Raw genomic sequence first — 25,822 nt, forward strand, 5'->3', positions numbered from 1 at the left:
ATTCTCCACATAGATGCAGTAACAGCCAGATCTGGGCCAGGCCAAAGTCAAGAGGCAGGAACTCCATCCTGATCTCCCATATCGGTGGCAGGGTCCCAAATACTTGGACCATCTTCTGCTATCTTCCCAGGCACATTAGCAGCAACTTGGATGAGAAACAGAGCAGGGTCCGGGGCTATGGCATAGCAGATAAAGTCACTGCCTGCAGTGCCAGCATCCAATATAGGCACCAATTCAAGTCCTGGCTGCTCCAGTTCTTATCCAGCTCTCTGCTGCAGCCTGGGAAAGCAGTAGAAGATGGCCCAAGTCCTTGTACCCCTGTACCCGTGTGGGAGACCCAGAGAGAACTCCTGGCTCCTGGCATTGGATTGGTGTAACTCTGGCCATTGCAGCCATCTGGGGAATGAATCAGCAGATGATTCTCTGTCTGTCTCTCTGCCTATGCCTCACTTTTATGCTGCCTTTCAAATAAATAAATAAATCTTAAAAAAAAAAAAAAAAGAAGAAGAAGAAGAAACAGAGCAGCCAGGACTCAAACCAGCATTCTAAATTGGGATGCTGGCATCGTAATTGGCAGCTTAACCCACTCTGCCATAGTGTCAGCCTCTTTTTCTAATTTTCAAAAAGAAAAAATATATATTTTTAAAGTTTTATTTATTTGTGTATTTAAAAGTCAGAGTTACACAGAGAGAGGGAGAGAGAGGCCTTCCATCCACTGGTTCACTCCCCAGATGCTGCAATTGCCAAGGTTGTGCCAGGCTGAATCAAGGAGCCAGGAGCTTTTTTCAGGTCTCCCACATGGGTGCAGGAACAAAAACACTTGGGCTATCTTCTGATGCTTTTCCCAGGCCATCAGCAGGGAGCTGGATTGGAAGTGGAACAGATGGGACTTGAACCGGCACCCACATGGGATGCCAGCATTGCAGGCAGTGGCTTAAAAACACTACACTACAGCACCAGGTGTCCCCAGAAAAATTAAAAAAAAATTTTTCTTGCAATAGCAAGAAAAGGAGAGAAACAGAGTAACAAATAAGAGATCCTTCTACTGGTTAAATTCCCAAACCTGCAACAGCCAAGGCTTGGCCTGGCCAAAGCCAGGAGCCAGGAACTTGATCCTGGTCTCCCACACTGTGACATGAATCCAAGCACTGGGCCATCACATGCTTCCTCCCAGGCCCATTAGCAGGGAGCTGATCAGATGCATAGAGTTAGCAGGGACTTGAATCAGGCACTTTGATAAAAGATGCAGGCATTCCAAGTAGAGGCTTAGTCTGATACACAATACCCACCCCCTTTATATTTTCTAATTTAAGTTTCACTTTGTATTTTCCCAAACGAGTAAATTGATAAACAAGACAAAAATTTAATCAGAGGGTATTCAATTTAAAAAGCAAATGTTTCGGGGCCTGTGTTATGACATAGCGGGTAAAGCTGCTACCTGCAATGCCAGCATCCCATATGGGCCCTGCTTCTAGACCTGGCTGCTCCACTTCTGATCCAGCCTCCTGCTAATGTACCTGGGAAAGCAGCAGAGTATAGCCCAAGTGCTTGGGCCTCTGAACTCACATGGGAGACAGGGAAGAGGCTTCTGACTTCACTTCTTCCTGGCTCAACCCGTTGTGGCTATTTGGGGAATGAACCTGCAAATGAAATATTTCTCTCTCTCCCTCTCCCTCTCCCTCTCCCTCTCCCTCTCCCTCTCCCTCTCCCTCTCTCTCCCCCCTCTCCCTCTCCCTCTCCCTCTCTCCCCCCTCTCCCTCTCCCTCTCCCTCTCTCCATAACTCTGCATTTCAAACAAATAAGTTTTTAAAAGTCAAATGTTTTGTTCATTAGAAAATGAATAAATGTTTTCAGTCATTTAAGTTTTACTGACATTAAGGGATTTTCAGCTTTTTTTTTTTCTTCATTTTATCTGAAAGGCAGAAAGACTGAAAGAGAAAGAGATAGACAGAATCATTTTCTGGTTCACTCCTTAAATGCTGGCAACAGCCAGGCCTGCACCTGGCCAAAGCCAGGAGTCAGGAATTCTATCCAAATCTCCCGTAGATAGGGGGATTCAGCTGTATGAGCCATCACCTGCTGTGCATTAGCAGGAAACTAGAATCAAAAACAGAGCCAAGATTTGAACCCAGGCACTCCAGTATTATAAGCAGGTATCCTAAATCTCATGTTAAGCAGTGTACTGAATGCCTGCCCCAATATTAAATTTTAATATTAAAAATTGAATTTAAGGCCAGTGCTGCGGCTCAATAGGCTAATCCTCCACCTGCGGCGCTGGCACACCGGGTTCTAGTCCGGGTCGGGTCAGGGCCGGGTTCTGTCCCGGTTGCTCCTCTTCCAGTCCAGCTCTCTGCTGTGACCCGGGAGTGCAGTGGAGAATGGCCCAGGTCCTTGGGCCCTGCACCCACATGGGAGACCAGGAGAAGCACCTGGCTCCTAGCTTCGGATCAGCGCAGTGCACCGGCCACAGCGGCTACTGAGGGGTAAACCAACGGAAAAAGGAAGACCTTTTTCTCTGTCTCTCTCTCTCACTGTCCATTCTGCCTGTCCAAAAAAGAAAAAAATTGAATTTAATAAATCTAAATTCTCTACAGATAAAAGCTTGTAGAAGATAAGTGTGTAGGGGCTGGCACTATGGCACAGCAAGGTTAAAGCCTTGGCCTGAAGTGCTGGCATCCCATATGGGTACCTATTCAAGTCCCAGCTACTCCATTTCCAGTCCGGCTCTCTGCTATGGCCTGGGAAATCAGCGAAGGATGAGCCCCTACTCCCACATGTGAGACCTGGAAGAAGTTCCTGGCTCCTGGCTCCTGGCTCCAGGCTTTGGATTGGCTCAGGTCCAGCTGTTGCAGCCATTTGGGGAGTGAACCCGTGGATGGAAGGTTCTCTCTCTGTCTCTACCTCTCTCTGTTACTCTGCCTTTCAAATAAATTTTTAAAAATCTTAAAAAAAAAAAAAAAGAATATAAATGTGTATCCTTTCAGTTTATTGTGTTACCATAAAAGTGTATTTTGGTACTATACCCAGTTTTGCAGATAATTAGAAATGTATATGTTGCATAACAAATGATCATGACCCTGTAGAACCTATGTAATTGTTTTAAAAAATTATTAGGCCTAACTAATTCATACTTTTGTCCCCTTGAACTACTTGCTCTGAATATGCCTGGTTTACGTTTAGTTTTAGCAACAAGCTGTGTTTTCTATTTTCTACTGACCAACACTATATTAACCTTTCCATTAGTTTTTACTCAGTGATTCCAGAATTGTTTCTCTTTGCCATAAATCTGCCACAATTGATTATAGCCTATATGAAAAGTGATGATGATTATAATTGCCTACCTTATTACCTCCTGACATAGCAAAACTGCTCTGTCAGTGATGTTGACAGTGAAATGTTAGATTGGATAAAGCAAATAATGTCTTAACATATTCCTTCATGGGTTCCCTAAGATATTAAAAACCATGAGTAGGATAAATTCAAGTAAGCATTGTAAATAAAATATGATCCATGTGTATAATGCTATCTGGAGAAGTTCAGTGATTTTATAACGTAATTAAATGTTTCCTCAGTTCATTAGACAGATACGCAAAAGCACAAGTTTGGAATTTGGTATTCCTAAGAAAACAAACATGATTCACTTTACATCAGCGTTTTTCTGTCTATAGAAATGTGTTAATGTTCTCAAGTCTAGTGTGACAAACTAGACAAAAATCTGCATTTTTATCCTTTTCAATTTAATATTGCCTCTAAATTTGGAGCATGAATGAAAAGACATAACTGAGAAGATTATTAAAAGAATGGAAAGGTGAGCAGTTTTTTCTTCCCACCAATGTGCCTGTCCTCATTTCCTGTTACAAATCCCAATCAGTTCCCAAAGCCATGGAGTACTGCCCCTAGTGATCTGTCTGCTGACAGACCAATCCAGATATCTCTAAAAATAACCAGTGTTTATTCATCAGGAGATATTCTTAGTGGCATTGTTTATGATATTTTGGTTAGCTTCTCTGCAAATTTTAGATAATCTTTATTTTTTTAAAAAAAATCTTTAATCTTTAAAATGAATTGGGCAATTTTCAGTGAGAAGCAGCAGCTTAGGAGGGCACTGGAGAATGAGATAAAAACTGGAGCCGGCCAGAGCACAAAGCAGAAGAGAGCGGGTTTTTATATATATATGTGATGGAAAATTGCATAGTGCCTGATTTAAATGACAGCCCTGCTAAGAATTTAAAATGACAATTCTTGGGGTAAAAAGTTTCATAAGGCCTTTTATTATTCTGGAAAAACTGTTCAGACTGCAGTGTGTTTTTAAATCTGCCTTATCCTAAGCTGAACCGATTAAAGGTTTGTATTTTTAGAACCTAAATAAAAATAAGGTGCTTCATGTTTCATTGTGAAGCCTTTTTAAAACTATTGAAAATTGATTTAAGTTAAATATAAATTGAAGAAAATACCTCCAGAATATAAGTAGATGTTATTCTCTGTTTCCATTGTCTCTGCAACAGAGAATATATACCAAGTGCTGAAGATAATTCATACCTTCTTTATTGGATTATTCAGTTTTACTTCAAGCAGCAAATTTTAATTTCCTTATAAAGCTCTCTAAGATACAGTACTTCTTTCCATGGAGAGGTGAAGTCTCCTTTTCCCCTTTTTCTACCTCCCACATAGCCTTTGAGAGGCTCCCAGACTTGGGCTCTTTCTCTGACCAGTAGGTAGTCTGTCATCTTACCCCACGGAGAGAGAAATGTATGAAACTGCTACCAGTACAACCTTCAATAAGTACATGCAGCCATTTCAGATTAATTAAGATTAAATAAATTTGAAATTTGGTCCCTTAATTGGACTAGGAACATTTCAAACTAATGACCACTTTGTTGGACTGTTCAGATACAGATACACATCCTCACAGAAAGTTACATTGATTAGCCCTGGAGAGAAAGTCTACAGAGAATAATCAGGAGATGTTGATTCCCAGAGAATTCTCCAGGATGATTCTAAGGCTCCCGTTTTCTCTTTAAAGGCAGAGAATTGAATGAACAATCACCCAGCATTTCTGAAAATCAGATACTAAGTCAGGTCCTGCTGGCAAAGAGAATGTCATGCTGCTTTTCTAGATGACTGATCCCCAAAAAGGAAAATTTTACAACAGTTAGATTATGAGAAAGAGATAAGATAATCTTCTATTTCTGTTTACTTAATAATTGATTCATTCAACAAATATTTACTGAGCTCTTACAATGTGCCTAAGACTCTGGCAGGCCTGAAGACAAGGTAGAAATGACCAGAGGGTGTATTGTGAAATCGAGAGTGTAGGAGGGCTTCCTATTTATTTATGATGGCCATGGAATGGTTCTCTGAGAAAGTAAAACTTGAAAATACAAATATCTAGAGTCCGGTGCTGTGGCATAGAGGGTACAGCCGTTGCCTGTGACACCAGCATCCCATTGGGGCACTGGTTCAAGTCCCAGCTGTTCCACTTCCTGCTTAGCTCCCTGCTATATCCTGGGAAAGCAGCATAGGATGGCCCAAGTGCTTGGGCCCCCTGCAGCCCTGTGGGAGACCCAGAAGAAGCTCCTGGCTCCTGGCTTCAGACCAGACCAACCCAGCTGTATCCACTGTGGCCATCTGGGGAGTGAAGCAGCAGATGGAAGATCTCTCTGTCTCTCCCTCTCTTCTGTAACTCTGCCTTTCAAATAAATAAATAGGTCATTTTTAAAAAATGATTATAACCTTCTTAAAAAATAAAAAGAAAATACATATATCTAACAATGAGAGAAAAAAAAAAAAAAGAAACAGGGAAACAATTCTCAAGGAGAATAGGAACACACTGGCCCTGAAATAGGAAAGAGCATAATGTACTGTGAACTCCAGGAACTGACAGAAGGCCAAGGTGACTGGATTAGAGTGAGAGAGCAAATGGGGTAAGGCCGGCAACCGACTTGTCATAGGAACACCATCCCTGTGATAGGAGTTTGTATTGTTAATGGTGTGGTTAAACCAGACAATGCGTGGGAACACAACAATTGGCATTCTGCAGGAGTAGGTAGATTCAGATAGGGTTTTTTGTTTGTTTGTTTGTTTGTTTGTTTGTTTTTTTGACAGTGAAAGAGAGAGAGACATAGAGATATGTCTTCCTTCCGATGGTTCACCCCCCAAATGGCCACTACGGCCGGAACTATGCCGATCCGAAGCCAGGAGCCAGGTGCTTCCTCCTGGTCTCCCACGTGGGTGCAGGCGGCCAAGCACTTGGGCTATCCTCCACTGCCCTCCTGGGCCACAGCAGAGAGCTGGACTGGAAAAGGAGCAGCCAGGACTAGAACCCGGTGCCCATATGGGATGTCGGTGCTGCAGGCGGAGGATTAGCCAAATGAGCCACGGCACTGGCCCCTTGTTTTTGTTTTTAACATTTGTGTCCCCAGCTTGTTAAAAATGGAATGAAGAGAATATATTCTTTAATTCAAAAGATACTGCTGTATAAGGTGTGTGATCACTAGTGACAGCATAATTTTTTTATTTTAAGTTTTCAGATAATTTTACATTTATAAAATGCTTCACGTCTTGTTAAACCTTTTCTAATATATAGTTAATACATTTCATGCTCACACAAACCTTAGGAGGTCGGTAGGGCATGTGTTTGATGTACCCGGTCAGCCGACAGAGAGAAAGCTCCTATATGACTTGCTCAAGGTCTCATAGCTTGCTACATAATGGCGCCAGTATCAGAGTGTAGCTGAGTGTTGTACTCTTGACTCTAAACGGCACTACTCTCTCTCTTACATCTAACAGATTAGAAGAGATTAGATTTCAGATGACCTTGATAAATGAGAAACACCTTGAACTCAAAAACTGAAAATTATTGGGATAAAATGCAAAATAGAAAAATTAAAAAATAGCAGATTTAAGAGCAAGATCAGGAATGACTTGTCAGTATGGCAAATAAATTAGTTAAAAACAACAAAAAGCACTTTGCTAGAATTGAAGAATCTGTGAATAGCATGAAATAGTGGTTAATACAACTATTAATCCCTAGAATCAGACTTTGTAGATACCAGGTTTTACTACTTGATATTTGTAACCTTAGGCAAATTACGTAACTTCCCTGTGACTCGCTTTCTTGATCTAGAAACTAAGATATGTAATAGTACCTACTGCCTAAAGCGGTTAAGAGTTAATGACCACTTTAGAGCCATGTACATGACTCATAGCTCAGTTGTATGAGCTTCCTTCTATTCGCCTCCCTCTTTTCATCTTTCTCCTCCCTTATTAGATATTATAATGGAATTCTTAGAACTCACAACTCTTGAGGCCCTTCCTTGAGATTTTGGAGCAACCTAAGGACTTGGCAGTTTAGGGAGTATTAAAATGAAAATCATTTGAGGAAAGAAATGAATATTTATTAAGTTTTCACCATGCACTAAATATTGCGTTTAGCTTTTTCCACTTATCTTCTTTTATCATCCCTGCAACCATTTTCAACTTTTTATTTTAAAATAATTGTATTCTTCGAAATAATTGTAAAAGCAAGAACAGAATTTCCATGTGTCCTTCACCCATTTCCCCCAATGCTGGTATCTTGTATTGCCACAGTGTAATGACCAAAAACAAGACATGAACATTGATTGATACATTAGAATAACTGTACTTCAGATTGCGTTCTGATTTCCCCAGTTTTTACTCTAAATTCCTTTCTCTAATTTAGGATCCCACATTGCATTTGTCTCCTTTGTTTCTTCCATCTGTGAGATTCTCACTCTTTCCTGTTGTTCATGATCTTGATACGTTTGAGGAGTCCTGATCAGTTGTGTTGTGGACTGTTCCTCAGTTTGAATTTGTCTGATGTTGTCTCATAATTAAGTTGACATTAGGCATTTTTGGCAGTAAAACCACGGAAGTGAGGTGCCCTTCTCAGTACGTCCTGTCATAATGTCTGATTGTTGGTAGTGTTAACCTTGACAGCTAGGTGAAAATGATGTTTCCAATTTATCCTCTGAAAAGTAACTACTTCTCCTTTTAATTAATAAATCTTTTGGAGCAGATATTTTCAGTTTTGCTAGTTTTGAGTATCGCTAAATTGATGACTGTGTTAGGGTGATATTTGTCAACTTTCTCTGCTCCAGCATTACTCTTTTTCCTTTTGTAATGAACACCTTAGCGGGAGACTTTTTTTTTTTTTTTAAGATTTATTTATTTGGCTCCAGACTATGGCGTAGCAGGTAAAGCCGCCACCTGCAGTGCTGACATCCCATTTGGGTACCAGTTTGAGTCCCAGCTGCTCTACTTCCGGTCCCGCTCCCTGCTAGGCCTGGGAAAGCAGTGGAAGATGGCTCAAGTGCTTGGACCCCTGCACCCAGATAGGAGACCAGGTAGAAGCTCCTGGCTCCTGGGTTCAGATCCACTGTGGCCATTTGCAGAGTGAACCAGCAGGTAGAAGACCTACCTCCCTCTCTCCCCTCCCAGCCACGCCTCTCTGAAACTCTTTAAAATAAATAAGTAAATCTTAAAAAAATCTTAAATCTTTTACTGCTTTCTGGCTATCTTCTGCTTTCCCAGGCCGTAGCTGAGAGCTGGATCAGAAGTAGAACAGCCAGGACTCAAACCAGTGCCTTTATGGCACCACTGCAGGTGGTAGCTTTACCTGCTACACCACAGCACCTTCCCCAAGGGAAATTCTTTAATGACCTAGTTTTTCTTCAACTTTTTGCCTACATTGCTCCCAGTATTTTTTTATTGGTAATATTTTCTCAGCTTTGTAGATGAGGAAATAGAACCTTAACAAAGTTTATTAAACTGCACAAATCCTAAGTCACACAAATACTAAATTGAAGTCTACTGTATTCTTCAGTTTCTTGTTAATTTTATTGTTCTGCTAAGATGTGTGAGCTTACGTGTAAGGGAGAAGAACCTGTAGAGAAACAGAAATACTGTAGAATTAGAAACATGTAGCTTTGGGAAAATAAAATTGAGGTTTTTGAGGAAAGTTTTTATACTAGATGGGAATCAACTATTGTGTGGAAGCAAAGGCTCCTCAAGGCACTGTGAGAAATTTAGATTAGGTACTTACTGACAGTGATGCCAGAGTGAGTGACAAAGGGATTTTATATCAACTGTGGATGTGGATACAAATAGAATAAAGTTTACATAAATCTGGGAAGATTTATGTTTTGTATTTGGAAAGTTTATTTCAATCTTGAATTGCCGTTTTTATGAGATTTAATCTGAAACAAAGATTTTCTTGATTAAATTACTGGATTCCCATAAGGATTGGTAGAAAGCAACCATGAATTCGTATTCTTAATTTATTCTTTATACTACCTTGAAGAAAGACTCCCTTAAAAAATCTAATAAATGCATAATATTCTGCTCCCAAGATGAAGTGAATCTGTTTGCCTTTTACCTTTATTAAATTGATCTATACCTAATCATCAACAAAAATTCTAGTAGTAACACTGTTTATACTAAAGAGGTTGGCACAATATCTGTAGGTCATTTTCATTAAATGTAAGAACTTTGTTTAAGAGACTGTAGATAGTGTTATTTTATAGCATTCCGTGATCCTTTCAACTGTTACCAGTCATTCTGATCGTGTCTCTAAAAACTTAGGAAATTTCTTTTCTCATCAGAATTCAGGCTTAGTTCTGCTCTAAAATAAGTAACCAAAACCAAAGTAGTCAGCATGTTTGAAAGGTCAGCAATATTGTCCTATCACAAGTGGGTATTCTTTTCAGAAATAACAGTTATCTGAAAATGATTACATTAGGTGTATTAGAATCTAAGCTTCATATATTATCTGGAATTTATTTAGTTAACTAACAACATAAAAATATTTCACTGCAGATTGTTATACCTTTAAAAGTGTCATAATTTCTGACATTTTTAACTGTTATAAACCATTATGATTTATCTACTTGCTTACCTCAGTTTTTCTCTGGCACATATCCCATTTTTTTCCCTCTAGTATGTGCTATATGTTTCCTTTGTTTCATATATATATATGAAATATATATATGATATGATTGTGTTTGTTTCTGTGATATAATATGTGTTTGTTTCTCCATGACCATTTGAAATTTTGTGTGATAACAGAGTAAACTACCATGAAAACCCAAACCATGGGTAGTTTCAGAGGTCTACTGAATACAGACATGGATTTTCACATGATCTAAAATGGTCAAAAACACATTCTAAAAATTGTGCCTTTAGCTCAATAGTGAGATTTCAAGTTAGAATATTCATGATGTAAAATTTCATGGCCCATATAGTATGAAAAACAGCATCGTGGTTTTGGGAATTAATCTGTAATTCTCTAAAACTTTTTTTTTCATTTATTAGACTTTTATTTAATGAATATAAATTTCCAAAGTACAGCTTATGGGTTACAGTGGCTTCCCCCCTCCCATAACTTCCCTCCCGCCCGCAACCCTCCCCTTTCCCGCTCCCTCTCCCCTTCCATTCACATCAAGATTCATTTTCAATTCTCTTTATATACAGAAGATCAGTTTAGTATATATTAGGTAAAGATTTCAACAGTTTGCCCCATATAGCAACACAAAGTGAAAAAACTACCGTTGGAGTACTAGTTATAGCATTAAATAACAGTGTACAGCACATTAAAGACAGAGATCCTACATAATATTTTTTTTAAATTAATTAATTTTCTATGCCATTTCCAATTTAACACTAGGTTGTTTTTTTTTCATTTCCAATTATCTTTATATACAGAAGATCAATTCAGTATATAATTAGTAAAGACCTCATCAGTTTGTACCCACACAGAAACACAAAGTATAAAAATACTGTTTCAATACTAGTTATAGCATCACTTCACATTAGACAACACATTAAGGACAGATCCCACATGGGGTGTAAGTACACAGTGACTCCTGTTGCTGACTTAACAATTTGACACCTTTTAATTTTTAAACAAATTATGTCTTTAGCACTTCTTTAAATTTTATTTTTTCTTTTTTGTCAGAATATAATTGTGCAAGGTGTTAGTTTTTCCTAGTTTCATTCAGTCCTTTGAAAAATTTGGCATTATAGCAGCAATATTATTTCCAAAGTCAGCGTACTTACATCCTATAAATCTCTAAAACAATTAGATATTTTTAAACAACATCTCTTTAGTTGGAAATTTGAATACTCACTACATATTAGCCTATTTGAATAAATTACTGTTATTTTTTAAAAAAATATAACAAAAGTTATATGGTTATATTTAAGTAATTTTCTTTCAGAAAAGCATACTAAAACATTTATAGATGAGATAATATAGTACCAGGATCAGTACTATGGCATGGTGGGTAAAGCCACCACCTGCAATGGCAGCATCCCATGTGGGCACTGGTTCATGTCCTGGCTGCTCCACTTCCAATCCAGACCCCTGATAATGGCCCAGGAAAAGTAGTGAAAGATGCCCCAAGTGCTAGGGCCCTTGTACCCATATGGGAGACCCAGACAAAGCTCTTAGCTCCTGGCCTCGGCCTGGCCCAGCTCTGGCTATTTCAGCCATTTGGGAAGTGAATGAGCAAAAAGAAGATATTCTCTCTCTCTCTTTCTCTCTCTTCTCTGTAACTCTGACTTTCAAATAAATAAATAAATACATCTTTTTTAAAAATTATACAGCATATAGGATTCACATCATAAGAATTTTGAAAGGCTGGTAGATGACCTTACAGAGGAAATAAGATACCTCATAAATTTAAATTTTTGGCACATTGACAATGAGTTTCTTAGAAGTCATACTATTCTGTTTTCTTTTGTATATTGTTAATTTTAAAAAATTAGCTCTTAACAGAAATTTGGGTGTCTTATTTGATGATCAGAAGCAAAATTGTTTACCTGTTAGTGAAGTTTTGTTTTGCTGTACTGGTTACTAGAATTTCTTTCCTCTTTTCTGTTAATAGACTAAGGACATTAAAGAGATAGCCAAGAAGACACAAGCTCTGCCAAAGGTGAACTCAAAGAGGCAGCGAATTGTGATCTTCACCCAAGGGAGAGAGGACACTATCATGGCTACAGGTATGTGTGGTAACTGTGTGAGAAATACAGTGTGGTGGAAATTAATCATTTACAACAAAATTCTGTATTCTTTCTATTATAATGAAGCAGTGTACCTAAAGTTTTTTATCTTAATATTGCTATGTTCTATCTCAGTAGAAAAATTCATTGTCAGAAAGATAATTTATTAAAATTCAGTTGAATAAACCACTTGGATATACTTTACTTGCCTTGAAATTTTAGAGATTTTGTTAGTCTAGAAATGTCTTTCCTAAATAAGAAAGAATATAATTAACTTGTAAAATACTGCACCAGAATAAATTTACTCAGTTATGAACAAATAAAATCCAAAAATAATTTCCTTCTTCAGTTTTTCCTTCAGAAAGAAAATCTCAGTTCTGGTATTACTCAATGTCATCTATTTTATAGCACACATAGAAATGAAAGGAATTTCATCAGTAAACAAATATGTTATTGATTAAAATTATTAATATTGTCAACATGATGGTACCTACTGTTAAAGTTAAAATATAAACCTTTTAATTCTGCTTGAACCATTCAGACTGAAACCAATTGGTTAAGCAATGGTCACTATAAATAGTAGCAATTATTACTTTGTGTTTGTTCAGTACTCAACTGAAGACTGAAATGTTAAGATATAAACTTTAAAGATCTGATTGGGGAATAAAATTAATACACATAAAATATGAGTGCAGAATGAAGTATAATTATAGTTACTATTTATTGGCACAAACTCTATGGATTGTGTTGGCTCAGAGAAGGGGATCAGTAAATCGAAGAAAGATGTTATAGAGAATATAAAGTAAATTTTTGTCAAATTAAATTTATAGAGCCTGGAAAGAGTCAAAGATGAAATCATTGTTAAATTTTGGGAGGAAAGCCCGGTTGCCCCTCTTCCAGGCCAGCTCTCTGCTGTGGCCAGGGAGTGCAGTGGAGGATGGCCCAAGTCCTTGGGCCCTGCACCCCATGGGAGACCAGGAGAAGCACCTGGCTCCTGCCATCGGATCAGCGCGGTGCGCCGGCCGCAGCGCGCTACCGCGGCGGCCATTGGAGGGTGAACCAACGGCAAAAAGGAAGACCTTTCTCTCTGTCTCTCTCTCTCACTGTCCACTCTGCCTGTCAAAAAAAAAAAAAAAATTAAAAAAAAAAAAAATTTTGGGAGGAAAGAACCCTAAAAATAATTAATTCCAAATTCCAACTTTCTTATTTTAGGATTGTCTGAAGGAACATTCAGAGATTTTCTTCAGAGTAACTCAGTGAGTGGTAGACAGTGAAGTAGGAGTATTGATGAAGTGAAACTAGCCATGAGTTAATAGTTGAATTTGGGCAAAGTATATATAAGGGATCATTTTGCTGTTTTATCCACTTGCATATATGTTTGAAATTTTTCATAAACAAAGCTTTAAAAAAGAAAAAAATTTAAAGGATTTTTAAATAAGATTGAGATGCTAAATGACTTTCCCAGAATTCATTAATATCTTGCCAAATATTGAATTCTAGGAAAGCTTTAAAGAAAGAAGGGCAATCTGGTCAAAGAGGATAATCAAAGGAAAGGCACCTGATACTGTCTTGTCTTCTATTGTATAGCAGGAAAAGCCATGCTGGTAATTTGTAGAAAAAGGAAAACAAACCATGAAAAGGACATCTCTGCCTTAGGATATGCTATGCTCTGCTGGCCTATTCCTGTCTTAGCACTGAACCATTTAGAAATATGAAAACTATATACTTCTTATAGGAACTGTAGTACTACCTTTGGATTTGTCTAGTCCTGTTTGGTTGCTCATTATGGAGAATACATTTTAAGGCTTTATATATAAAATACATGTACACACACATATATAACAAGTATCTTCCTCATTGTGCATTTGTACAATTTGCCCAAAATTGAAAATTAGCCTTCATACCTTGTGACTGAATTTCCTTGTGAACTTATTTTATTCTTTATTAGGTCTATTAAATCATGCTTAGGAATGCTTACAAGCAGGAATTTATTTGAGGAAAGACACTGGTTAATCTTTGCTGTTCCTACCATATGAAAATGAACTTAAATTAGAGGATGCATGATATCTGCAGTGCATGATAAATACAAGATGGATAGAGAATCTGTTCAGTGGTGTCAGCTACAAAAGCAAACATGATAAATGTTAATGCAGTTTTGAGCCCTGGGATAAGCTATTCAGTGCACAAGCATAGCCGAATCTCTTTGCTATGTTGTTATTCATGGCAGCCAAATAAATGTCAATAATAAAAGAGAATTAAAGATTTTCATTTCCCAGAGGCAGTCCTCTAATACGGCTTGATCTTTCATTTCATTTGTAATTCGTTCTCATGTCAGGATGCAATCATTCGCCAGGCTCTGGGTGTCATGTTAAGTCATTTAATAATGATTAAGAACATAAAAATGCTTGGCCTGTGGGGCAATTCACAGAAGAGATGCCAATTTGTTATTGTTTTCCCTCCTTTCCTCTTGAATATGGATCAGCTTTTTCCCACCTCCTAGCATTAAAATACTAATGGAAGATAGGGAGAAAAGTGTCCCTTAATTTACCATAAGTGACATTCCGGAATGGCACAAGGCAGTGCTAACATACTTCTAAAAACACTAATTAGGAATCATTGTGCCTTAAACCTCACACTGCAGAGTATTTTTAAATGATCACACTGTTAAGTTTGTAACATTTAGCAATAATATAGCAAAATCAGTTTCCTTGATATTTTATTCTAGAGACCTAACTCCTTTTGAGATATGGTATCTATAAACCACTTTCTCTTGTTTTAGAAATTTAATTCTTTAAATCCTTCTTATTAAAATTGCTTGTGAATCTGAAGTCTTTTCTATTCACCCTGTTGTGTTAGTTAGTTCACTTTCAGATTCGGTTTTTATCCAGCCCAGAAGTTCTGTCTCATAACAGTCACTGTTGCAGTGCTTGCAAGCTAATTGAGTTCTAAAAAATTTCTTGAGGGAGGTCTGGGCCCTGGAGAGTATTAAGAGTAATAGACTGGACAATTGTACATCTGAGTGTATGTCCAAAGGAGTCGAAAGTAGGCACTTCAACAGTTAAGTGCATACCATGTTTATAGCAGCATTATTCACAAGAACCTAAAGAGGGAAGCAACCTACGTGTATAATGACAGGTGAATGAATAAAAAAGTAGAGAGAGATGTAGATGTGGATACAGACAGATAATGGAATATTATTCGGCCTTCAAAAGAGGGGTGTTCTTTTTTTGTGGTGGGTTTTTTTCTTTTTTTTCTTTCTTTTTTTTTTTTTTTTTTTTTTTGTGGGTTTTTTTGTGTGTTTGTCTTTTTGTATTTAAAAGCAGGATTTATTTAAGTTAGAGACCTCCAGGTGGAGTAGCTGGGAGAGGGGCTCCAAGAGAGGCAAAACCTGAAGGGGCTGGTGGTAGTGGGATTTTTTTTTTTTTTTTTTTTTTGGACAGGCAAAGTAGACAGAGAGACAGAGAAAAAGGTCCTCCTTTTTCCATTGGTTCACCCCCAATGGCTGCTGTGGCCAGCGCACCATGCTGATCCGAAACCAGAAGCCAGGTGCTTCTCCTAGTCTCCCATGGGGTGCAGGGCCCAAGCACTTGGGCCATCCTCCACTGCCTTCCCGGGCCACAGCAGAGAGCTGGACTGGAAGAGGAGCAACCGGGACAGAATCCGGCTACCTGACCGGGACAAGAACCCAGTGTGCCGGCGCCACAGGCGGAGGATTAGCCTATTGAGCTGTGGAGTGGGCCGATAGTGGGATTTGTAAGCACATTTTTGGGGAAGAAAATCTTGACATTCGGTTACAGGGCAAAGACAAAACCCATCAAAAGGCCTGATCTGTAACCTTTATTTGCCTAGAGGACAGGTAACTTGTTTTTACAGTAAACTGTGAGCTCAGAAAAATGGAATCGCTACTCCCTTTCTATTGTCATAATAAAATTGGAAGCACCAAAGGAGTGGGCCAGGCACTTTAGACCTGACCTTGCTAAAGGTAACTTTTGGGGGAAGCAAGTATTTTGCACATTCAGTTTCCACCAGGATCAACCTGACTGCCTGTTAACCAGTGTGACTCCTCACATTGCTTCCCCCAGAAGAATGGACCCTAACTTCTGTTAGGGCATATGGGACGATGACCACTCTGGCTTCTTCAAGCTGAGTAGGGGTGGAGTAGGAAATGGAACTCGAGACAGGGTTCTAGGGAAGAGAGATGTTCTGACACATGCTAGTATTCTTTATAAACCTTGATGACAGTATGCTAAGTGAAAAAAATGAGACACAGAAGGATACATACTATGTGATTCTTCTTATATGAAATATTTAAGAATAGTAAAATCCATATAGACATAAAGTCAAATGGTGATTGCCAGGGACTAGAGGAAGGGTAAATAGGAAATTATTGTTTAATGAGTGTAGAGCTGCAGTTTTGTTGGATGAAAAACATTACAGAGATGGATGGTGGCAATGGTTATGCAGCAAAATGTATTTAGTGGAACTGAACTATCCTCACATACTCAAACATAGTTAAAATGGTAAATTGTATGTTAAATGATTTCTACCACAGTTTTAAAAAATATAAACATATGAATAAAATAAACAAAAGGCAAGAGACTGGGCCTGAAAGAGAAAAGATGAGTCCATCAGTTTTGAACCTTTATTAAAGGTTGAGTGGGGCCAGTGCTGTGGCACAGTGGGTTAAAACCCTGGCCTGAAGCCCTGGTATCCCATATGGGCACCGGTTCTAGTCCCAGCTGCTCTTCTTCTGATCCAGCTCTCTGCTATGACCTGGGACAGCAGTAGGGGATGGCCCAGGTCTTTGGGCCCCTGCACCCACATGGGAAACCCAGAGGAAGCTCCTGGCTCCTGGCTTCAGATCGGTGCAACTCTAGCCATTGCGGCCATCTGGGGAGTGAACCAGTGGATGGAAGAACTCTCTGTCTGTCTCTACCTCTCTCTGTAGCTCTGTCTTATAATAAACAAAATAAATCTTTTTTAAAAAAATAAATAAAGGGTAAGTGAACCTGTGTAGTGACAAGGGAATCATATGTGTGTCGTAAACTTATTTTAAAAAACTGAACTATAGATATTCTTTACTACTTGACAGCAGCTACTAATGAGGTGTTCTGTTAGTACCTTGTTATATTAAGGATTAATGTAAAAAATTAATATGTATATATAAAGCTTTACGGAAAGTTTATATTTCTCTAAGTTTCTGAACTAAATATACACTAATAATTGGAAAAAGCAGCTGGACTTTCATTCTGATTTGAAAACTGCATTTCACACAGTGGCTTTTAGAAAACAATCAAATACTTCCACTGAAGAATAGGTTGTACATTTTTCTTTTCTGAATTCCCCCATAATTCTCTCTAGTTTTGAAATGTAGTTCTTTCTAGTTTGTAATTCTTTCTAGTTTGAAATGTAGTTTTATGCAGAGGGAGAAAATATATTTATCAGAGGTTTCTTAACTAGAAGACAGGTGCTGTCATATCAAAATCCCCTACTGAGCTTAAGGTAAATATAGACCTGTCTACTTAAAAGCAACTTCCCCTCAATCTGATCTATTCCTATGAGGAATATTAGAAAATGCATCCTCAAGGTAGGGGTGTGAGAATGCAGGTGATAGTGTGTAGAGGGAGGGAGTGTAGAGCTGTATATTTATTGAAAAAGTCCCTTTAAGTGATATGGCAGTGCTGTCTACCTCTCTGAGAATCATTGGATTAGGTAATATGATAATGTTGCCTCAAATTCTGTGATCTATGGCATGATGGAAACAGAACATTTTAACAGCTAAGCATCTGCTTCTTCAATAAGTCAGGCCTAGGTAAATCCTTCTCTTCCATGATCCATCAAAAAGTATCAAGGACCGTCCACTCTTATAGGCAGTCTATAGATTACTTTAAATAGCCTCCTGCCTGTGAGGTGCTTATAATTTAAGATAGTAGCATCATAGTGCCCTTTATCATTTCATTCTAAGGAAATGGATGTATTGAAGTAACTTGTCTTCATGTTCCTAGTCCTTAAAGAAATTCGTTACCTCATCTGGTGGTTAAGTTTTCATCTTCTGTGAAAGCCCTCAGTGCTGTCCATTACTGTATAAGAAAAGGTCAGTGTGATTTGCAATTCTGGTAGACATAAAGCACAGTAAGTATGCAAACCCTAGAGAAAAACAGTCTCAATAGTATGAAGAATACTGTCAGCACATCATCCCAACTCCTACTGATACAAAATATTAATATAAATCATTTGAAAATGTTACCTGTACTACAGTGAAACCAGGTTGAAGTGATGATCTTGTTGGATTATACTGGTAGTGCTAAATATAGAACAAATTGTTTTAGAATATCTATGTATGGCATTCATAGAAAAAATTCTTACTGGGTGGGATTTTAAAGAAAATATATTTCTTTTTTTTCATTTATTAAACTTTTATTTAATGAATATAAATTTCCAAAGTACAGCTTATGGGTTACAATGGCTTCCCCCCTCCCATAACTTCCCTCCCACCCGCAACCCTCCCCTTTCCCGCTCCCTCTCCCCTTCCAATCACATCAAGATTCATTTTCAATTCTCTTTATATACAGAAGATCAGTTTAGTATATATTAGGTAAAGATTTCAACAGTTTGCCCCATATAGCAACACAAAGTGAAAAAAATACTGTAGGAGCCGGCGCCGCGGCTCACTAGGCTAATCCTCCGCCTTGCGGCGCCGGCACACTGGGTTCTAGTCCCGGTCGGGGCACCGATCCTGTCCCGGTTGCCCCTCTTCCAGGCCAGCTCTCTGCTGTGGCCAGGGAGTGCAGTGGAGGATGGCCCAAGTGCTTGGGCCCTGCACCCCATGGGAGACCAGGAGAAGCACCTGGCTCCTGCCATCAGATCGGCGCCAGCCGCAGCGCGCCTACCGCGGCGGCCATTGGAGGGTGAACCAATGGCAAAAGGAAGACCTTTCTCTCTCTCTCTCTCTCACTGTCCACTCTGCCTGTCAAAAAAAAAAAAAAAATACTGTAGGAGTACTAGTTATAGCATTAAATAACAGTGTACAGCACATTAAAGACAGAGATCCTACATAAGAAAATATATTTCTTATCTATGAATATAAACAACTAAGCTATTAGCTCATGTTCCAGTTTTAGCTTATTGTAACTGCAAAAGATGGAGTCCTTGAATTAGCTAAGAGTATTTAGAATAGCATATGTGAAACTGTCAAAATTGTATACAAAATTACATCTTTGGGACATGGTTCATATGACTGAATGATCTCAGACATGAAGAAATGAAATTTATTTTAGCTCCTACCACTCTATCAAGTAGGATTTTGCTAGAAGGCAAAATAGGAGATAGCATACAGTAAGCAAATGTGAGCACTATTGTAATGTTGCTTTGTGAAAGAATCTTTAAGTCAGATTTATTGAGATATAGTTTACATATAGTAAAATGCATGCATATTTGACCAGTATGTAATGGTAGCCACAACTATAGAAAACTTTTCATTAGATAGATATACCTGTGTAGCTACCACTATATTAAGAAATACATCACTTCTTGCACTGTTTTTATATATTTATTTTTTGAACAGCAGAGCAACAGAGAGAGGGGGAGATAGAGAGAGAGATCTTCATTCTATTGGTTCATTCCCCCAAATGATGGCAGGTTTGGGCCAGGATGAAGCTAGAAGCCAGGAAATGGGAACTCCATCCTGGTCTCCCACATAGGTGACAGAGGCTCAGGTACTTGGGCCATCTTCTGCTGTTTTCCCCAACACATTTGCAGTGAGCTGTATTGGAAGCAGAATAGCAGGGACTCAAATCAGCACTCTGATATGGGATGCCACTGTCACAAGCAGCAGCTTAACCCACTCTATCACACTGCTGGCCCCACTTCTTGCATTCTGGGATCCACTCTCATCATCAAAGGTAACTACTACTTTGGCTTCTCCTGCTTGCCTTTAGTTTTATCTGGTTTCTAAATGGAATTCCTCAATATATCACATTCTTGTATGGCTCTTTCCCCATTCTTTTTTGTGGGGTGCTGGCACTGCAGTTGGAAGCTTAACCCCCTACATGACAGTGCCGACTCCACAATTCTTTTGTTTGGTAAATGTATTACAAGTAACTCCACTCTCTCCATATTATTTTTTATAAATAAAAATGTTTAATTTTAATGTAGTCCAGTTCATAATTATGAATGAGAGATTCTCATGTTTGTTTGTTTTTTTAAGTTTCATCTTATATATTTTGAAAAGCAGAGTAACAGAGAGAGGTCTTCCATCTGCTGGTTCACTCCCAAATGGCTGCAACAACCAGGGCTGGGCCAGGCCAAAGCCAGGAGCCAAGAGCCTCTTCTGGATCTCCCACATGGGTGCAGGGGCCCCAGCACTTGTGCCATCCTCCGCTGCTTTCTCAAGCGCATTAGCAGGGAGATAGATCAGAAGTGGAGCAGCTGGGACTTAAACCAGTGCCCATATGGGATGCCAGTGCTGCAAACCAGGGCTTTAATCTGCTGTGCCACAGCATTGGCCCCAGTGATTCTCATGTTCTTTTAAAGGAAATCTTAGCATATTCCCAACTGGTACAGATACTCTTCTGTTGTTTATGTTTCTAAGATATGTATGACTTTACTTATTTCACCTAGCACCATGAATTAATGTTTATGTATGCTGTAGGGGAGGGGTCGTGATTATTTTGCTTGTATGAATAACCATTTTTCCAGCATCATTCATTGAGAAAAACATTCTTTCTCTGGTTGCACTACATGGACAACTTTGTCACTTTTCAGTTAATCTTATGTATGTGAATCCTCCTAGACAGTGCTATTCCATTGTTCTCATTCTGTCTCCTTTACCACTTGCACACTCTCCTGATTACTTAGGTTTGTAATCCATCTTTGTATCTGGTGGTGGTGGTCTTCCAACTTTGGAGTTTGACATTATCTTGACATTCTTTGCCCTTTGCATTTCTACATAAATTCTAGAATCAACTTATTAATTGCCACCAAGTTTTTTTTCATTCTTTGCTGGAATTTTTTTCATATTATTTTGAATCCGCAGGTCAATTTGGAGAGAACTGACATCTTTACCATCTGCACAAGTCTTCCAATCTACACAGTATTTCCCTGTAGTAATTTAGGTGCTCTTTAATTTTTCTCAAAATGTTATTTTTAGTGTAGGAGTCTCATATCTTTTGTAAAACTATTATTTGATATATATGATGATACCCATTTAAAATTTTTTTTTAGATTTCTCCTTTTTTTTTTTTTAACTGGTGTATAGGTTTCTTAAGTAATGGTTTTCTTTTTACCTATTTTCTCTGGTAATTTATCTCTTCATTCATTTGGATTTTCTGTATATCCAGTTATATCAGAGTGATAACATTTACATTTCTTATTTTCCTTTCCTCATAATTCTTTTTTTAAATTTTCTTACTGTACTAGCTGCTGCCATAAGCTACACTGAATGCCAGTACAGTTGAAATAGTTGTAGTGAACATTCTTGCTTCATATCCAGTCTCAGAAAAAAACCTTCAGTATTTCATCAAAAAGGATAATGTTTGTATTGGGTCTTTGTAATTGCTCTTTATCAGATTAAATTAATTTATTTCATTAATAGTTTGCTAACAGGTTTTTCTTTTCTGTCTAAGACATTTTAGACTGTGGATTAGTGTCAAATGTTTTTTAAGATTTCTTATTTATTTGAAAGGCAAAGTTACAGAGAGACAGAGAACAGGAGAGACAGAGAGAGATGCTCTATCTGCTGGTTCACTCTCTCAACAGATCTGGCCATGAGTCAATTATGTTCCACACAGCAGACCTGCGAGACCCATTTTCATGGCTATCACAAAGTTTGTCACTTCTATTAGTCTTAAAGAGAATCAGTTCTACCTTTATTGATTTTCTCTCTTGTATATTTGTTTTCCGCATTATGTTTGTTTCCACATTTCTAGCATTTACTGTTTTCCTCTTTTCAGTGTTTTTAATTCGGCAAATTTTGTTGTCTTATTTTCATTTTCAGTTCAGAATAATTTGTAATTCCTCTTGCTTTCTTCTCTAATCTGTAAGTTATTTGGAAAGTTCTACTTAACTTCCAAATAAATAGCAATTTTCTAATTCTCTCTTTGATTTTTCATTTAATTAATGTGTTGCCACTGAAGATATGCTAAGTTATTTGAGTTCTTTAAAATTTATTGATGAGTCTGGCACTGTGGCTTAATAGGCTAAGCTTCTGCCTGCAGTGCCAGCATCCCATGTCAGCACCGGTTCATGTCCCAGCTGCTCCTCTCCTGATCCAGCTCTCTGCTTATGGCCTGGGAAAGCAGCCGAGGATGACTCAAATGCGTGGGCCCCTGCACCCACATGAGATACCCAGAAGTTCCTGGCTCCTGGCTTCCGATCGGCCCTGCTGCTCCGGCTGTTACAGCCATTTGGAGAATGAACCAGTAGATAGAACTCCCTGTCTCTCCCTCTCTCTGTAACTCTACCTCTCAAATAAATAAATAAAATTAAAAAAAAAAAAAAAAAAAAAACTGTTGGTGGGCCCGGCGCCGTGGCGCATTAGGTTAATCCTCTGCCTGTGGTGCCGGCATCCCATGTAGGCACCGGGTTCTAGTCCTGGTATCTCCTCTTCCAGTCCAGCTCTCTGCTGTGGCCCGAGAGGGCAGTGGAGGATGGCCCGGGTGTTTGGGCCCCTGCACCTGCGTGGGAGACCAGGAAGAGGCACCTGACTCCTGGCTTTGGATCGCCGTAGCTCCGAACGTTGAGGCCATTTGGGGGGTGAACCATCAGATGGAAGACCTTTCTTTCTGTCTCTCTCTCTCTCACTGTTTGTAACTCTACTTCTCAAATAAATAAATAAATAAATCTTTAAAAAAAATTTGTTGGTAAAAGGTGAACATTTGGCTTAGTGGTTAAGGTACTACTTGGGACCACCTCATTCACATTGGAGTTTGAGTCCTGACTCTGGGGCTCACTTAAATCTACCTGCTAACTTTACAGAGTATCAGTGATTGGGGTCCCTGTCACCTGCTTGGGAGACATCAATTGAGTTCCTACCTCCTGGCTTCAGCCCAGCCCTGCTCCAGCCACTGTGGTTTTTTTGTTTGTTTGTTTGTTTGTTTGTTTTTGAGTTTTGCAATTTAATTATTGAAACCTTATACATACATTGTTCAGCCATGGTGGTTTTTAAGGAATGAACCACAAGACTGGAATGCTCACTTTCTCTCTCTCAGTCTCTCCTCCCATCTACCATGTGTCTGTCCTTCAAAATAAAAATAAAATCTGTTGATTAATAAAATTTGTTGAAATTTTTGTTTTATAGTTCGGCAAATGATCAGATTCATGTTTTTCACATCTGAAAAAATGTATATTCTGCCATTGTCAAATATGATCTTGTAAAATATATGTGTGTATATATATGTGTGCATATGTATATATATATATATATATATACATTTGCGCATCAGCTGCCTACTGATAAGCACTCTTAGGAGGAAGCAGCAGGTGATGGAAAAAGTAGTTGGGTCACTGCTGCCTCTAGGGAAGACCCAGAATGAATTATCTTCTCCCAGCTTTGGTCTGGCCCGGCCCAGACCCTTGCACACATTTGGTGAGTGAACCAGCACTTGAAGGATATCTCTCTCTCTCTGTCTCCCCTCCTACAGTATGTGTGTGTTGGTGTGTGTGCCTCTCACATAATTTTTAAATGTTTTTAGTCTTTTGAATACGTAGCAAAATATTTATTTATTTATTTGACAGACAGAGAGAGAGAGAAAAAAAAAAACACTCCTGTCTTCTGGCCCTCCTCCACAAATGCCCAGAATGGCTGGGGAGCCAAAGCTGGGAGCCAGGAACTCAGACCAGGCTTCCCACAGGTAGCATGAACCCAACAATTTGAGCTGTTGTTGCTGCCTCCCAGGGTCTGCACCAGCAGTAAGCTAGAACCAGACGCCAAAGCTGGGAGTCAAACCCTGACACTCTGATGTAGGGTGCTGACTTCCCAACTGACATCTTACCTGCTTTGCCAAACACCACTTCTGTGCTTTGATTTCAGTTGTCACAGTTTTCAACTCCTAAACTATTTGATAGTCTCTTAATAAGCCCAGCTCCGTAGTATAATCCTCTACCTTGTCAGCTGTGTTTTAAGGTATTACTCATGGTAGTAATAATTCCATATATGAAAACTGCCATATTTCTGTCATATGTAAGTCTGTGTCTTTTGTCCTTTTTTTTTTTTGGTCTTCTTTTCTTTGTGGCTTGCCTGATAATTATTTATCAGGTGTTATATATTGTCCACAATAAATTATAGTTTTTGTTAGTGCCACTCTTTTCCTATAGATTGAAACTAGAGTAAAGATAGATCAAGGACTAAACCAACTCAAGGTTGGGTTGTAAGGGCAGGCATTGTGGCACACTGGATTAAACCACCACTTGTGATACCCACAGCCTGTATCACAGTGCCGATTCGAGTCCCGGCTTCTCCACTTCCAATGCAGCTTCCTGCTAATGCATTCTTGACTTCCTGCTAATGCATACTCAAGTGCTTGGGCCCCTGCCACCCATATGGGAGCCCCAGATGGAGTTTGGACTTCTGGCTTGAGCCTGGCCTAACCCTGGCTATTGTGAGCATTTGGAGAATGACCCAGTAAATAGAAGATATCTCTGTCTCTATTTCTGTCTGTCTGTCTCTCGCTCTCCTTCCCTGCCTCTCTCCTTTTCTCACTCTGGTGTTCTGCCTTTCAAGTAGATGAAGATGAATACAAAACAAAACCGACAACAGCAAACTCTTTTAGAAAAAAAGATGGAGTTACAGTTTTCGTAAGGTTCATTCTACCTCTAATTTGCTCCCATTCTTATGCCATACCGCTTCTGATATCCAACTGAAGTTTTGGGGTATTTACCAGTCTCTACTCTTTAGTGGATGCTGAACCTCGGCTTTTATCACTTTGCACTGTACAACTAGCAAAAGCACCACTTTGCTATTTCAAATTCTTTTGCTTTATGTGTTGACCTCTTCTTGTCCTGCTACCTGACGCGTATAGCAAATGCCTTAAGGAGAAAACCCCTGAGGATAAGGCATGCTTCACTCTTTTCCCCTCCTGCCTTCAATCTGACTGCATTGGCAGTACCCTAATATTTGTGTTATCACCCCCCATTTGTGTTATCAGTACCCAAATCTCTGTTTGCTTCTGTGCCTGTTAGTAAGTAGTCCATTTGCAAAATTCTCAACCACTCACCCAACACCCAATGCAAGAATTTTGTAAATTCTCCAAGAGGAAGAAATAACTTTTAGGCTGTCAGCTCTTTACTTAAAATTCTCTTCTTTTTCAGGTCTTGCTCTGTCAAGTCTTGGCTACCCTGGAGGCTCTCTCTTACTTGAAGTTTCTAAATTTTCTAATATTTTCTACATGTTCATGATGTAGGGATTGATTTATACCAAGCTATGGCACTAGAACCCAAATTATACATTTACATTCAATTTTTAAATTTTAAATGGAAAAATAAACAGCTCAAGAAATTTAAATGGGCTCACCTGTTTTTGTTACATAAGGTCCTTGAGTGATTACCAGTATTACCCTTAAACCCCGTTTTTTTTTTTTTGTTTTTTTTTTAATTAAACTTTTATTTAATGAATATAAATTTCCAAAGTATAGCTTATGGGTTACAATGGCTTCCCCCCTCCCATAGCTTCCCTCCCGCCCGCAACCCTCCCCTTTCCCGCTCCCTTTCCCCTTCCATTCATGTAAAGATTCATTTTCAATTCTCTTTGTATACAGAAGATCAGTTTAGTATATATTAGGTAAAGATTTCAACATTTTGCCCATAT

The 25,822-nt window shown here is 38.8% G+C and overlaps 1 protein-coding gene across 3 annotated transcripts in view; it reads left to right on the top strand.

Moving 5' to 3' along the window:
• The window catches only part of ADK (adenosine kinase), a 619,463-nt gene that overhangs the window by 494,469 nt on the left and 99,172 nt on the right, over positions 1-25,822 (top strand). For all 3 annotated transcript variants that reach the window (XM_062214718.1, XM_062214719.1, XM_062214720.1), the window contains one exon: positions 11,907-12,021. In XM_062214718.1, coding sequence (XP_062070702.1) covers positions 11,907-12,021 — 115 coding nt within the window. The remainder of the gene's footprint in view (positions 1-11,906; positions 12,022-25,822) is intronic.

The sequence above is a fragment of the Lepus europaeus genome, chromosome 17 (genome assembly GCF_033115175.1).
Source record: "Lepus europaeus isolate LE1 chromosome 17, mLepTim1.pri, whole genome shotgun sequence".
Lineage (NCBI taxonomy): Eukaryota > Metazoa > Chordata > Mammalia > Lagomorpha > Leporidae > Lepus > Lepus europaeus.